Source organism: Brassica oleracea, chromosome C6 (genome assembly GCF_000695525.1).
Source record: "Brassica oleracea var. oleracea cultivar TO1000 chromosome C6, BOL, whole genome shotgun sequence".
Taxonomy (NCBI): Eukaryota; Viridiplantae; Streptophyta; class Magnoliopsida; order Brassicales; family Brassicaceae; genus Brassica; species Brassica oleracea.
The window spans coordinates 31,401,842-31,417,646 of NC_027753.1; the positions used below are offsets into that span (position 1 = coordinate 31,401,842).

General features: G+C 32.8%; 3 protein-coding genes across 6 annotated transcripts; 1 reads left to right on the forward strand and 2 right to left on the reverse strand.

Moving 5' to 3' along the window:
• Positions 1-222: 222 nt before the first annotated feature.
• LOC106298812 (cyclin-B1-2-like) lies at positions 223-1,420 on the forward strand. The gene is made up of 4 exons (XM_013734948.1): positions 223-397; positions 585-685; positions 801-898; positions 1,193-1,420. The coding sequence occupies exons 1-4, from the start codon at positions 272-274 to the stop codon at positions 1,291-1,293; spliced, it is 426 nt and encodes a 141-aa protein (XP_013590402.1). The 5' UTR covers positions 223-271; the 3' UTR covers positions 1,294-1,420.
• Positions 1,421-3,904: 2,484 nt separating this feature from the next.
• On the reverse strand, positions 3,905-5,266 carry LOC106299436 (L-type lectin-domain containing receptor kinase IV.2-like). 4 transcript variants are annotated; one of them, XM_013735534.1, is made up of 5 exons: positions 4,993-5,266; positions 4,771-4,885; positions 4,564-4,686; positions 4,450-4,489; positions 3,905-4,345 (listed from the first exon to the last, which is right to left on the reverse strand). In XM_013735534.1, exons 3-5 carry the CDS (start codon positions 4,607-4,609, stop codon positions 4,000-4,002), a joined length of 432 nt encoding a protein of 143 aa, XP_013590988.1. In that variant the 5' UTR covers positions 4,610-4,686; positions 4,771-4,885; positions 4,993-5,266; the 3' UTR covers positions 3,905-3,999. The 4 variants fall into 4 exon arrangements, with proteins under 4 accessions (XP_013590988.1, XP_013590987.1, XP_013590985.1 ...); XM_013735533.1 differs by having other exon boundaries at positions 4,771-4,855; positions 4,957-5,266; XM_013735531.1 differs by having other exon boundaries at positions 4,957-5,266.
• Positions 5,267-6,617: 1,351 nt separating this feature from the next.
• Positions 6,618-10,520, reverse strand: LOC106298003 (histone acetyltransferase HAC2-like). The gene is made up of 10 exons (XM_013734112.1): positions 9,798-10,520; positions 9,425-9,703; positions 9,222-9,350; positions 8,630-8,830; positions 8,395-8,537; positions 8,041-8,311; positions 7,819-7,958; positions 7,063-7,537; positions 6,758-6,978; positions 6,618-6,657 (listed from the first exon to the last, which is right to left on the reverse strand). The coding sequence occupies exons 1-10, from the start codon at positions 10,518-10,520 to the stop codon at positions 6,618-6,620; spliced, it is 2,622 nt and encodes an 873-aa protein (XP_013589566.1).
• Between the last annotated feature and the right edge of the window lie 5,285 nt (positions 10,521-15,805).

Sequence of the window (15,805 nt, forward strand, 5' to 3'; positions counted from 1 at the left end):
TTGTTTGTGTGAAGATGCTTTGACAAATTTATAACAACATATATATATATATATCTGTGTGTAAATATTCGACAGTATGAGGTATCATTGAAAACGAGTTAAGTTTAACGTAAGTCAATCTAAATGGGCCACATTAGAATCTAAATGGGTCTAAAGTCTGGCTTAATCATGAAAGAGGCCCATTACGCGTACGTTGCTTGCCCAGAAAGTCGGAGAGGAAAGCTATAGAAGAAAGAAAGCAGAAGTGAAAGGAAAGGTAGGCAAAAAAAAAATGGAGTCACCGAAGAAGATAGCTCATGAGATCGGTGGTGTGAAGAGAGACGCACTTCGGTTTGGTCTCAACGGCGTTAAGAGCGACATCGTCGGATCTCACCCACTCGAATCGTCTTACGAATCCGTAATCTCTCTCCCATTGTTTCAGTTAGCGATCGAATCTGTTTGTTTCTCGGAATAGTAAGCTTGATTAGCTAAGAAAGGATAGTTTAAGGAAGCTTGATTAGCTGATTGGGTTTGATTCGTTCTTACTAGATTTCTCAATTGCAGAAGCTCTTAATAATATCTCATCAGTTACCTTAATTTTCCAGGGAAAGAGATCGCACGAGTCGATGAAGAGGACTATCATTGGGCATACCTACGGTACTGCACTTCCACTCAAGATGGATATGGACAGGCAAATCCTCTCACGGTAAAGCTTCTTGCTCTCGTCAAGATTTTTCTAATGAGCTAGTCTATGGTTTAAAGTTGTGTTGGATGATCTACAAACACTATTTGTTTGTATTGTTCTCATTTTTACTTTATAGGTTTCAGAGACCTTCTGGCCCTATTCCTTCGTCAATGCTCGGTTTAGAAGTCTACACAGGAGCCATTGATGACTTTGGTTTTGAGGATTACTTGAATGGTAATTGTCCTTTTACTCTCCTATTGCAATTTTCTCAATATGCTATATTCACTTCTCTATATCAGTGGGCACCAGTTTGATTGTATCTCAGTATGCATTAGCAGATAGATTCATATTTCTTTTATGAAGCATAATATGTTTATTTTGGTTTGCAACGGCGAATTGTCTTCAAAGCATTTTGTTCATTTTTATTCTACAAAGTTCATTCTTGACACCAATAGGCCAGGTTGTTTAATGGTTTTGAAATTTGATATTGTTCATCTGAATCTTGTAAGTATTTTCCATCTTTTGCAGATCCGCGTGACTCGGAGACATTCAAGCCTGTAGACTTGCACCACGGTATGGAAGTTCGTCTTGGTATGTCAAAGGGCCCGGTTTCCCCCAGTTTCATGTAAGGGTTGGGTTTTATTGGATGTTATGTCTTTTAGCTTTTGAATGATGAATCAAGTGAGATCGTTTTGTAAACTTATTTTGACTAATCAATATGACCAATCGATTATAGTATTTTGAGGTTTTTAGAAACTACTTATGATTCCAACAAAAGCTATCGAATCTGAAAGAATCATCAAGACCTCATAATGTTTCCTAGTGTTGAAAAAAGTTTCATTGATTCTGCTAGAAGAACTTGGGAGATACTGAGAGGAATATATAAACTTTTCTTTTGTTTTTAAATGATCATTGAATCAGATTTACTTTCTATTTCATCTTTATTCCATTTCCGAAGTCTTTCACAAGTATTTAACTATTTATCTTCTTCTGTTGACTTTTTTTTTTTTGTTTTTGAAACACCTTCTGTTGACAATAATAGTGTTTGCTTCTTGAGCTCTAGCTGTCTTAAGACTCCTTTTTCTCCTTTTCACCAAAATGTAGTGTTCTCTTTATAGCTTTTTACCACTTAGTTACTATCTAGCTAAGAAGATAATTCTCAATTCTTTTTTTTTTTGAAGGGATAAATTTTTTAAAGTGGCCTAAGCTGCTCGAACCCCTTATCTCAAAGAGACTTTTGTGATGGTTTTACCAACTGGACTAATAAAGGAACATATAATTCTCAATTCTTCTGGGTCTGTTTTATGATATGATTATTTTGATTTTATGAGAGTTGTCTCTCCTTGTAACCACAGAGCGAAACCTATCTTCTTTCTATTTCCTGTCAAATAAAGCCTCGAAGATGAAATGACACCTTCTAGATTAGGTAGATGGAAGATTTGCAGTCACCGGTAATGAAGTGAATATCAATCAAAGACAAAAACGAGTAGGAAGATTTGCATCAGTAGAGCATGATTATTGGGGTATTGGGGGTTTTTAGAGTGGGGTTTTTAGCGGAATATAAGAATCCGTCTCTTAACTTTTAACTAAAAATGTTAAGAACCGGCTTTTAAAACTTTTATTTAAGAACTGGTTCTTAGCTTTTTTAGTAAAAAGTTAAGAGACGGATTCTTATATTCCGATAAAAATCTCATCTTAAAAACCCTCCAATAATCATGCTTATGCTTAAGCTCTTCCCAAGAGTTTCTCAACTAATTAAAATTTAATTTTTTAATTAAATAAATAAATAAAAACCAATCACAGCATAACAACTAAGCATAGGCAATCAGCATCGGTAAGAAACTCTCCCAATTCTCTTAAAACATAGTTTAGCTTGTTAAAGGTATCATCCACTTAAAAGTTAACAGCTGTGTTCTTTGGTTTCTTATATGGTTTCTTATAAGAAACGCACATCTCTCCAAGACCAAGCGATCTTTCGCCTCTTTCCTCTAATTTTCACTGTTTCTTATTTCTAACTATTATTTTAACGTGAGAGACGTGACGAGAGACGAGCCGCTGCACGTGTCCCAAGAGCATGATTAACGCTAGAGGAGGCGTGGATTCTTAGGTTTTTTTGTTTTTTTCCAATTTTTAAAAAAAAATTAAAAACGGATCAATTGGGGTTTTCACGTGTCAGTGGAACCTGCGAACAGTACAAAAATTCCACCAAACTCGTTTCCGGCAGAAGAGGAAGAAGATGTGGATTTTAATTTTTTGTGAGGCCCACACCCTTTAAAACCCTTTAAAAGTCGGGGTTAAAGGTGATCTATGAGCCTTTATGTGTATTTTCTTCATTGTTTCTACTTTTTAATTTTTTTTGTTTTTTCTTTAATTGGAAAGAGCTTCGGTGAATGACCACCATAAGAGCATGTTTAATAGTTAGAGCCCTTGATGGATTCTAACCATTAGTTTAATTATTAAGTGTGTACTTTATGAAATTAAGAACTCTTGTTAATATAATTAGTTTTGTGAAGGTTTAATGGGAGAACTCATTTGAGGTTCTTAATTTTTTTTTTTTTAGAAGGTGAATTATTAAATTTAAATTTTAAAAAACTTATAAATTATTGGATTTCATAAAATTTAAACAACTATGACATAAAAACATATTAAAAATAGAAATACAAATTTATAATTAAAAATTTTAAACAAACATGAAAGAAAAACATAAACGAGAAAAAACCGATTAATTGAAATCTTTATTTGTCCCAAATTTTTGCCATATATTCTCAACCAAATCAACTTTCAATTGTTGATGTATGATTTTATCACGAATTCGATTTCGAATGCTCATCATATTGTTGATGTATGGTTTCTAACTTCTTAGCCTAGAAAGAATGGTACCACATTCAATAGGATAATGCGCGAGGTGCAAGTTTCTTACTTGTAGCTGAAAATACAACCAAAACGCTACTACATTTCACTAGCTAAGCCTAAAACTCTCTCACTCTCTGTAATTCCTATGGCATAGAGTTCGGAGTAAGTGGCGTTACTTGTATCATGGCAAAGATAATGAGCACGATGAGAGCACCGAACAATAATGGTCCGAGGAAGTTGAAGTCATATCCTCTCTTAGCAGCCCAGAAGGTGTACACGGTGAGGGAAAGCACCACAACCGTTGTCAAGATTGCTGACTCTTTTTTTTTATCACAATCATAATCTTAAATTTAATAAAAAATTTGTAAGAAAATCTTACATCTCCATACAAGGCAAAACTGTATATACATGATCCCTATTCATAAGCATATAAATAAATAAAGCAAAGAGCATCATCATACGCTGCTAATGTTGTACCATCGTCAATCACCTCCCACCAGAAGTAGAGAATCAGTGATGGAAGACACACCGGTAAACCCATTAAACACTGAGGAAGAATACGACATGGCTATACCGCTAAACTCCTCTCTCCCTCCCAAGTTCATCCCATTCCCCGCCGACAAATCCAACGGAGTTAGTTCTGGCAATGACATGTCTCCTCTCAGATACTGTAACACCAGCCTCATACTCGGTCTGGCCCTAGGATCCGAGTGCGAACACAACAAACCAAGCTTAAAAACCATTTCAACCTCTTCAAGATCGTACCCATCACACCCAAGATTTGCTATTGCCATGGCTCTGGTTTCCCCAAATGCAAAAAAACATGTCCTGAGTTGAAGATTAGAAAAGGTTTAAATTTGTAACTAAACAAAATAAGAACTCAAGAATATAACTAACCTATCTAGCAGCCAAAAAAATACACTTAAACTTACCAAACTGAGAATCTGAGAACTCGTGGATGCCTCCACCAGACTGTAAAAAAGAATTTGAAGTCGTAAGATTAAAAGACATAGCGCATAAGAGCATCTATAGACATGTATGTATACCTTGACAGAAAAGTACCCCCACAACTCCTTTGACGATCTTAGACATCTGCTTCCAATCCAACGTCGTCTCCGGATTATTGTATAGATACTTATCCAAGATCGCTGACTGTAGAATCACTTTCCCTGTTCCAACACACAGAAACATACACTATACACAATGCAAAATAGAATCAATGTAATTGAACAACAAAGGGAATGATATTTTACCATTGGTGAAGGCACATGTCAATCCAACGACAAATGCCAGAGCCAAAGTGAACAGCCCCAAGAGTAAGTAGTTCACCGGATGTTTCTGGTGGTAATAGTACAGCGGATACAAACACTAAACCGACAAAACAACACATAGAGACGTGATTAAAATCCAAAGTCTGAAACTTGATGATCTTTTTTTACCTAGGAAGGGGGTGATGATGATGACTATGTAGAGACCTAGTCCATCGCCGGTGGTGGCGAAAAACAGAGATTCGACACTGATTGACTTGACCTCAGACACAACGTCGTCCGACACCGATTTGACATGATTGAATTGACCTCAAACACACCGGACGCATACAAATCAGAACTCATCTTCTTCTTTTAACTTTGAGACGATTGCATCTTCTCTTCTCTCTCTCCAAAGGAGGATTCAATTTGTAGAAGCAAAAGCACTTCGGAGACATCGACGAAGAGAGACCACGATGTTTTCCCCTTTTGACCTAAAAGGAATCACCCAATACACAATAAACACGTATGGGGTGCTTACCGTTTCTTAAAGTGCCATATAGATCATGTTTATTGCAGGTTTTTAGGTTGAGGTTCTTAGCGTAATATAAGATACGATCTCTTAGCTTTTAACTATAAAAAGCTAAGAGACGTCTCTTAAATAAGAGATCTAAGAGACGTCTCTTAGTTTTTTTAGTCAAAACCTAAGATACAATATCTTATATTACGATAAGAACCATAACCTAAGAGACCTGCAATAAACACGTGCGGTTCTCTTCTTTTATGTATTTTTTATTTATTTTTGTTTGTTTTTTTTAAGAAACCTTTGTTAAAGCCTCCGTTGGAGGTGGTCTAACATACTGACATCGCCTATCTACTACACAACCCCTTTTTCCTCTCCCAATTTTTCAATCTATCTCGTCGTCACTTGGGGGTTGAAGAATCCTCTTGTGTAAACACGAAAATGAACAGAAATATCACCTTTTCCAAGTAAGAGCACCATTAACCTAAAAATCCATTTAGGGTCTCTTAATTTGTTTTTAATAATAAATGTGGTTTAAGAGACCCATTTAGGGTCTTTTAGGGTCTCTTAATCCCAAGCAAGTGTCATTTTCATGAACATACGAATGTTAAAATTAAAGCAATACAATAGTTTCTCAAAAGAATGTAAAACAAGACTTATTACTTTTATATTAAGTATTTCAAAACGTTCAGAACCACATGTTCTATTTTCATAACTTCTTTTACATGCTATCAGTGACGTTACTAATCAGAGTCGGCTCAATGGTATCAAGGACCATATGACAAATTCTTTTTTAATTTCCAAACTACTTTAAAAAAAAAAAATTTGATTGATATATTTTTTTAGAATACTAGAAGTATTTTTAAAAATAAATTTATAAAAAAAAATACTTTCATATAAAAAAATTGAACCCGTTTTTTATTCTTGATATAAAAATGCATATGTTTTTAAAGAAATCAGACCCTTATCTATTAAGAAATAGGGGGCAACGGATTGGACTCAGAGCGGTCGCACCGCTTGCCTCCTATGTAAGCCGGCCCTGACGCTAATGTAAGCAATTTGAGCATTTATAAAATAAAACAATATCCAAAATATATAGACATATAGTATAATATATCATACACAAAAATGAAAAAAAAAAACAGATCAACAAGCAAAAGTTTTGAAACAGTATTTTTTCTTAACTAAAAAGACAACAACACCATGAGCATTCTTGACAGAACTGGACAAGATTGAATAGTTTCGATGTTAAAAATGGTTTTTCTGATCTGTACGATTTCTTCTACAATCATCACAACAGTAAGGGATGTACAGATTCGTCCCATGGGCCTTACCTCAAACCTCTCATAGCGAACTGCTCTTTCGCACAACTGAGAAGTACACAAAAGAGAGTTTGCATCAATATAAAAATCCCAACTTGCACGGGAAGAGTATAATTAATAAGAAAAATTAAACCAACGTAAAAGTTACCTGCAACGTGGTATGGAGCAATTGGGATCTTGGCAATGGTATGCGTGAATACGTATTACCATCGCAAAATGGGTGCAAGTTCTACAAGCTCGCTGCTTTTCGCACACTTCAGTATGATTGAATAATATTTTGGCAACACTGCATTTAGGGTACGAGCACGAACCAGCGGCCGTAGGTCTGCATGCATGTGCATGTAACAAAGCTTGCAGTATCTCCATAGTCTGCAAGTTGAGTAGTTAAAAAAAGGTCAAAAATATAAACCAAAGAAAAAGAAAGTAATATATTAAAACCTGCTTGCTACTCACCACTACAGTTCTAGGCGGTATTCCGTGAATACAAGGGACTACGGGGAAGAGATGACGCAGACGAAGGTATTTACTATTGCTATAGCATGAAGTGCAAGCTCGGTAAGATGGACAGCACAAAGAAGTGTAGTAAATCGTTGTCGAAACATCCTTTTGGCAGGCCGTGCAGGTCACTACTTGAAGGAGAGCACCACTGGATATCTGAGACTGGTGAAGCTTGTTTGAAGTGTGAAGATGGTGAAGTATCATCATAGAAGAGTTCTTGGCGCGTCGAAGAGTGTCGAATCTGTAGTTATGCTTCTGAGAGAAGCTTAAGAACATTTGTCTGCTTTCGAACGTGTTGTTTCCTAGGATGACATCATTATCTTCTGTTGTAGACTGTATGTTCATAATGGCCTGTGAAAGCGAGTGCTTCTCTTCCCCATTCATAGTATGTGTGTGTTCCCCAGGAAGCTCTTCTTCTAGATCATGACATCTGTTTGCATAAAAGAAAGGGTTTAGGTGAAAAATAAAATGCAAAAACACAGATACTGAGGTGAGAAATCATGTGAATCTCTCAAAATAATAATAATGGTATTTAGTTATATATTTACATATATATTTTTAAACAATTGAATTAATATGTGAATGTTACATGTAAAAATGATTTTTTCAAAAACACATGATATACTCTTACTTTTGAATTATTTATATTCAACTAATGGTGAAGACATGATTAGATACTATCACTGAAAATGACTTATAGAGATAGAGTACCTTTGACACAATTGAAGATCCTTGCACTTCTTGCAAAACCATCTCAAACCAGACAATATGGTCTCCGAGCAGCGTGTGCATGTATAATGCAAGTCCACCACGATGAGATCCTCCTTTTGGTTTGATATCCGTATTCCAAGCTATACATAAAACATAATAGTTAACAAATAAACACCCTGAAATGTATCCATATTCAAACTCTAAGTGCATATGAATAACAACCTTTCGCATCAGGAGAATGTTTTTAGCATCATTGGAGTCCTTAATTTTGTTGCCCTTTAGTGCTCTTCTAGAAAGTGATTTAACATTCTCGACTTCACTCTCGGTTTCTTGACTCATCAGAAGCTCAGCACTAGAGGACCAGAAAGATCCTTCAAAGTAAGGCAACCGTGCAGCTGTAATATTGCATGTCGGAACGAAGAACCGATCATACAAGTTTGTAACATTCGTCACCACGCTCTGCTCCTTGGCTTTATCCAGCATTGACACATACCTAAAATAATGTTTTTTTTTTTAATTTTAAGTTTAAATCCAATACTTCCTCACCAAACATAAAAAGGAAGAAAAGAGACTGACCATTCACGAAGCTTCTTAGTGCTGGGGGTTTGCTGAGTCTTAGGATGAGAGTACATAACGAAGTCTTCTCCTTTCTGAGGTGGACACGCCCATATATAACCCGTTGTGAAACCTCGAAACTTACAATACTCGAGATATCCAATCTATATAAAAAAAGGAAAATAAATAAATGAGACGCATGTCAATAACAGTTTAGGTCTAAAACAAAGAAAAAAATAAGGGAATAGATTGTTACCAATATTTCATGATAAACGAAAGTTCGAAGAGCTTCTCCTGAAAACGTTACTCTCTCGGGTCTAAAGTACTTGACGGAGTCGAGATAAGAGATGTATACGCTGCGTTTGTTTGGTTGGCTACATTCCGATCCAAACTCTTGGACTAACAACGCAAATATGCACACATCAACTCCTTCAATTTTCTGAAACAGAAGAATCACCTGAAACAATTCGAAACAAATTAAAATTAAAATTAAGTTTGATGAGATTCAAAACTAAAATCAATTGGTATAAGTGGACAATTTAAGATCCCTTCCAACATAAGTTGTTTTTGTCCCTAATACTACTAACTTTTTTTATTAACATGGAGTATCTCAAACCTATAGAAGAGTCTAGATTAACTTTTAAAAAGAGGTGTAGTTCACATATATACACTCTCTCTGGCATTCAAATGGACTCTAAACAATAGACATATATTCGCGTGACTATATGATAGTGTAATGAATGCTTTCGAACCCATGTTGCTTAGCAACCCAAAATTTGCTCGACAGTACACCACCATCACTTGGTTTGATACTATAACTTATTAAAGAAAAATGAATTAAGATGCACCTTCGATCTGTAAGGGAATTCACTAGGATAGTGTTCGTTGTGAAGAAAATCCGCAAATGTTTTGTTGATATGTGTGCTTTTGTCAGCTGAGAACACGACCCTGAGAGTAAGATCATCTGGTACTGATACCTGGAAAGGAAAAGTAACAAGTTCAGTATATATACAGTTTCAGACCAAACCTCAAGAAACAACATGATTCTTACATCATCGATGCTCATCCCAGTAGCCTCTGCGGTTTGGCGTCTTTCTTCTTTGAGCCGCCTCGTTAGCCTTCTCTCTATAAAGTGGCTTAGGATGGTTTCAGGCAAATCTTTCGCCTCCAAATCCGTATTGTCATGAACTCCCACGTTGTTGTTACTCCTACTCTCCTCTAACAAGCAGTAGGGACAAATGTAGTCCGAGGTTTTGTCAGTGTCTTTTTCTGGATTGTAAAGACCACATATCTGATGCTGCCATTTCCCGCAAGATTCGCAAGCAACCCACTGCTCAAACAAAACAAAGTAGCTATGTAAATGTACTGAAGAAATATATATATATATATATATATATAGAGAGAGAGAGAGAGATGAAGCTTACAGCTTCTGTTTCTTGATTGTTAGCGTTATTTAATTTAAGCATATTGGCTTTTACGATATCAACTCCAGATAACGTGAACTTTTGGCGTCTACAATGATCGTAACATGGACTACAGATTTGATGTTGCGCACCGCTTATTGTTTCCTCTGGGATGTAATATAGAGATTCATCTTGGATGCGGCAGTTGCAAAGCGAGCAGTAGAGTGGTGGTGCTGGAAACAAGAGTTGGCTTTCGCCACACAGTTGACATGTTTCAATATCCTTGAGCTCAACACGTCCCTCGTGGAGACTCTTTAAATGCATTTCTATTTCTTCTTCTGTGAAACGTTCCACCAGTGAGACATCTCTCTTCTTAGGCTTTTCCAGAGGCATTGTTGTGTCACCATTATTAGCCTCGCCCTCGCGTTTGGTGTGTTCATCAGTTTCCATCGGCTCAACAACATCCATTCCAGATCCTAGTGTCTCATCATCCTGATCAGGAGGAGGATGTGCTTCGACTCTCTGTCGCTTTGATGGACAATGATGACCACTCTCTGACGGTAATGTTTCTCTAAGGAACACCACATCCTCATCCTCATCATCATCTGGTACTCCGAGATGATAATTAGATCTTTTGGATCCAAGACACTCTTTGTTAATGTTAGCATCTGGCTGTATGCTCAACTGCTGATTAGGCACGGTGTTAAGATTTGGACGCATCACACCTTTGTTAAATTCAGGCATCGAGACTGAACTATAAACAATTGATTCTGCACATTTTTTCAATCAAAGGAACATTGACATGTCAGGATGTGCTTGAACTCTCAGAAGAAACATTATAATGGTTTAGCTTGTTGCACAAGTTAGACTGGACTGTGAAGAAAGATCAACAAGGATACAGAACCCAGCTGAAAGGAATCAAGCAAAATCACACTCGGTTTCACAAAGCTACAAGCTTATTCATGTAACTAGGCGTTGGTGTTTTACCAAAAACTGAACCAAATGTTCACAAATATTTATATGGTTCAAATTATCTTGTATACGAAAAATTGATAGAACTGAAAATTCATATTTGAATATCCAAAATATAATTTATATATCTAAGAAGATTAGTTAAATTTAGTTTTGAAATAATCAATAAAAAAAAAAGAAATTACCAAAAACTTGAATTATTTGAATATATTTATCAGAATATATGAAATTATCAAAATTACAAGCTGAACAACCCAGGTTAGATGATACTCCGAAAACCAAGAACTAAACTGGAACCAAACTTGATTGGATTTTTTTCTGATGGATTAAATTTTCTTATCAAAAACTGAAAAACAAACTAAAAACCGATTTTATAAATGCCCCTATATATCTACATATGAAAGATGCTAAAACAAAAGAAAAAATGAACCGCAAACCAAAGGAAGGTTAAAATGGATTTTAAATAATATATAAATGATATAAATCAATCAATTGATTACTGACAATTAGTTTTGGGTTGGAATTTCATTTAAAATATGATATCATAGCCAAATCAATGCAATCAAACACAATCCATAATCGATAAGATCCAAAGTTGGTCCCATGGATAGAAGAAACGAAGTTTTATTATATATAACTAAACTATGTGCGTGTTACTGGCAGTCTATCAATAAAACAAAACAATCCCAAAATTGATGCAACATTAAAACATCGTCCCCAAAATCTAATTTCGAAACCCTAATATTTGAAGCTACAAGGGGCGATCATGATACATTAATTAGATATGGCATCCATTCTCCGACAACACCCTAAATCGAGAACGAAGGTGGAGACGAACCTTAATCGGTTCTTTTTTTTGAGAAATACGAACCTTAATCAGTTTCAAATTGTTTACTCTGCTTGGCTCGCGCGCAAGTGGAGAAGACAAATAAAGAAGTTGAAAGAGAAAGTCTCTGCTCTGACTTGGTTGGTCTATGTTGTTGTTATTAGGCTTCCGGCAATTTCTTAATGTAAAAGGCAATGTAATGACTATTGCTTATTATTAATATTCATTGAGGATTTTTCTGTCATTAATGTATTTATTATTTTTAAAATTCACTTGTTTTTATCTATTTAATTTCGGCTATTTTCTAATCGCTCAATTTGGGTTTAGTATTTTCTGGTCAGCAAAATTTTACCCATTATATTTACTTACCTTATCTTCTGGTCAGCAAATTAAATTACTTAATATATAAAATTTAATCTTTTCAGTAAAGTAGAACTGTTTTTTTTTTGTAAATAATAAAGTAGAACTTTTCACCACTTACCATTATCTTCTCTTTATTCGTGTATGATTTTCTTGTGTTTAAATTCTGCATATTAAATAACATGGTATTAGGAGATCTCATCTTTGTTTATAGAACTGATCTCATGAAGGTGAAAATCTGCACACTGAACTCATCTCGTCCTTAAAGTATAAGGATCTTAAAAAAAAAATTAAAAAAAAAGTATAAGGATCTTGAGAAATGTTAATACAACTCTCCTCATCATATTATTAATTTAAATTAATAACATTTTAAATGAAAACATTATAATTTGATTGATAGAAAATGTGAAATAGCTAAGATAACATGCATTAATGAGTGAAATGTGAACAATTTTATGAAATAATTAAGTATATATATAATATATCAAATTTATATGAACTATAAAGTTTATGTCAAATAAAATATATAAATATATACAATTTTATCATATTATAAAGTATATACATGATAAATATAACAAATTTATATGAACTGTATATTTTTATTTCATATTAGTTAATCAATAAATTTATATTATAATTAGTTAGTCAGTAAACTTATTTCATAATGTTTAGTATTACTATTTGATAAATATTTATCATATAATTAATACTCCTTCTGTTTCATAATACATGATGTTTTACCTTGATGCACAAAGATTAAAAAATTAACTTTTTCTAAAAAGTGATTTTTAAAATATAGTTTAAAAATCATTCAACCAATTATAAAAATTACTATAAAATCTAATTGGTTACATAGTTTTCAATAAAGTTAAAATAATATAAAATATTAAAACATCATCTATTTTGAAACAACAAACATCTTCTCAAACATCATCTATTATGGAACGGAGGGAGTAAAATTCTAAATTGTATATATGATGTACATATATTATATTCATAATTATAGTTTGCACAATTATATAAGTGTATTATAAATTTACAATGTGATCTTTGTAGCATTTATGATCATTTTGTCAATACAAAAGAATCTATTTACTATTTAATTATCTAGTAAGATTTGTCAACAAAACAATTGTTGCAATCTACTCCATAGATTTTTTCTTCATTTATTATCTATATTTGATATTTAAATATCTATAGTAAGATTTGTCAAAAAAAAATTAGTTACAGTCAACATACGAATTATTTTTTCCTAATATCATGCATTTAATATTTAAATATATATAGTAAGATTTTTCAATCAAAATTATGGTGCAAGATACTCTCAAGACTTTCTCTTTTTTAACAAAAAAAATTCAAATATACCTTTACTAACAAAATATTCCAAAATGATATTTTCTTATAATAATAATATATTTTGGAATTTATTAGAGAATATTTTATTTCATAACTTATGAAAAAAGGTGGATTACGTCGACCAATCTTATTGTTAATTGAGAACACGGGTAAAGTGAAAACATTATAACTTAATTGGTCTAAAAATGCGACGTAGCTAAGATGACGTGTATCGGTCTAAAAATGACTCTTATATTTTTAATTTGTAGATTACAAGTTAAAAATTGTTGAAATCAATATTTTTATTTTTTTCGTTATTTCAACTGTTGCTTTCGTTACTGATCTTGTATCCCTTATCGGTGCATTAATATCATTTCATCCTCAATGATCATGCATGTCGTGATTATATCATGCAATGCATCCTTCTTCCAGTAACGAGATGATCCTGCTATGATAGAAAATTTGGATTGCATGCCTCCAAATGCATGTTCAATATCTTCTCGACATGTTTCTTGTTTTTTCTGCAAAAGTTCTTTTTTTTTACCCTGGAGAATTCTTATTGTTTGAACAAGAATTGAGTATTCCGGATAAATACCATAAACTAAATAATAATCCATGTTATATTCTTTTATTTGAATAATGTAATTAACTGGAAGAGTGATACGGTCTGCAAATTGTCCCGTCCATACACTTGGACAATTTTTTCACTTCCCACATTCAAGGAAATCCACTTTTTTGGCTAATATTGAGAAGCCTTGCAACGTCTTCTGATGTCGGTGAGCTGAGATACCATTCTGAAAACACTTCCACAATTCTTCGGCAAAATTTTTTTATGCATTCAATTGTTGTAGGTTCTCCTATTTTGAATATATTCGATCTGAACAAGAAAGAAGAAAGAATGGTACGAAAAACAGTTAAGAACAACAATAACAACAACCATCTTCGGTTATAGAAAATTTGTTTGGTCAATATTTTGGTAATTTGGAGGTTTCAGATCAAATTTAAATGACCATTAGTGTTGTTGTAATATTTAAATTTGTGTAATAATTATGTATTTATGTAATTTTTAAAAAAATTCTTAAGTTTTTTTTTGTAATATTGTTATTTTTAAATCTAGTTTTAAAATATTTTAGTCTTATTTTAAAGTTTTGTTTAATTTTATGTGTAAAAATTAAATTTATAAAAATAAATTTGAAACATTTATAAAATATCAATTTTAAGGTCTAAAAAATAAACGACAACATATTTAAGAATAATAAATGTGAAGTGTAATTGTAAAGACCAAAATGTAAGTAAAAAATATGAAACAAAAAGCTTCATATTTGAAATTATACAGTGTCTTTTAAAAATGAACTTATGTCTATAATCTAGATCAAGACTCAACCTTATATTATTCTTCTTTTTTGGTATATATATTTTCTTAATCTATCAAAAACGTTGTGATACTAGAGTTGTTTACTTTTCGATAAGTATACACCCTTGATTTTATTTTTCTTTTGATGTGTCATCAAATGTTGTAGTTGTAGTCCAAAATAATTTTTTAAGTAAATATGACATTGAAAATGAAAAAAAAAACAAAAAGAAAATTAACACAAGAGAAGAACTTAAAAACTACAAGAGATATTGGCAACAATTATCTACAAAAGTAAGGTTGTTATCTATATTATTAAAACTGAAGTATTTTTTTATACTGCTTGAAAACATGGATATAAGTATAAATGAAAATTGTTTGAAAACATGGATAACAATATAAATGAAAATTATTTGGAAACATAGATATCAATATTTTTAGTACTTTCTTTTATTTACACATTTATCTATTGCATTTACAATAAATTAATTACTTTTTTTATTTACAGATTCTACCATTGCATTTAAAATCAATTTAAATTAATTAATTACAATTCCGAAGCTTATCTAACCAAATCGATATTCATATATTGACCATTATTAATATTGTACGAATATTAACTAAATAACATGTATTAGAGGGAGATAACATTTTTCTATATTACATTAAATTGCATAAAGTTATAAAATTTATAATATAATATTATGTACACATAAAAAATATTATCAAACATCTATATTATAAAATAATATATTCTACTATGTATGTAAATTACAAAACATAAAAAATATACATGAGATTTTTTATAAAATCAGCGTTTTATGAGTTTACGTTGAACACAAGTTAAATTCAGTATCCGTGCGGGAGCGCAGATCAAGTTCTAGTTTTAGCTATATTCAGAGATTGATTTCCCTTAATTTTGATATCCAATTTTTTTTTTGATGATTTTGGAAAAAAAAATCACTATTTTACCTACACTTTGTGTCCAATATTGGACTGGTGCAAGATATAAACATCAAATATCATTTTTTTAAGTTTAGCACTAATAACTAGGTCTGGGCGTTCGGGTATCCGTTGGCATTCAGGTCGAGTTTTTTGGGTTTTTGAATTTTCGGGTTTACGTTTCTAGGTCTCATACTAAAATTTTATTAGTACGAATCGGGTTCGGATAATAACACTTCG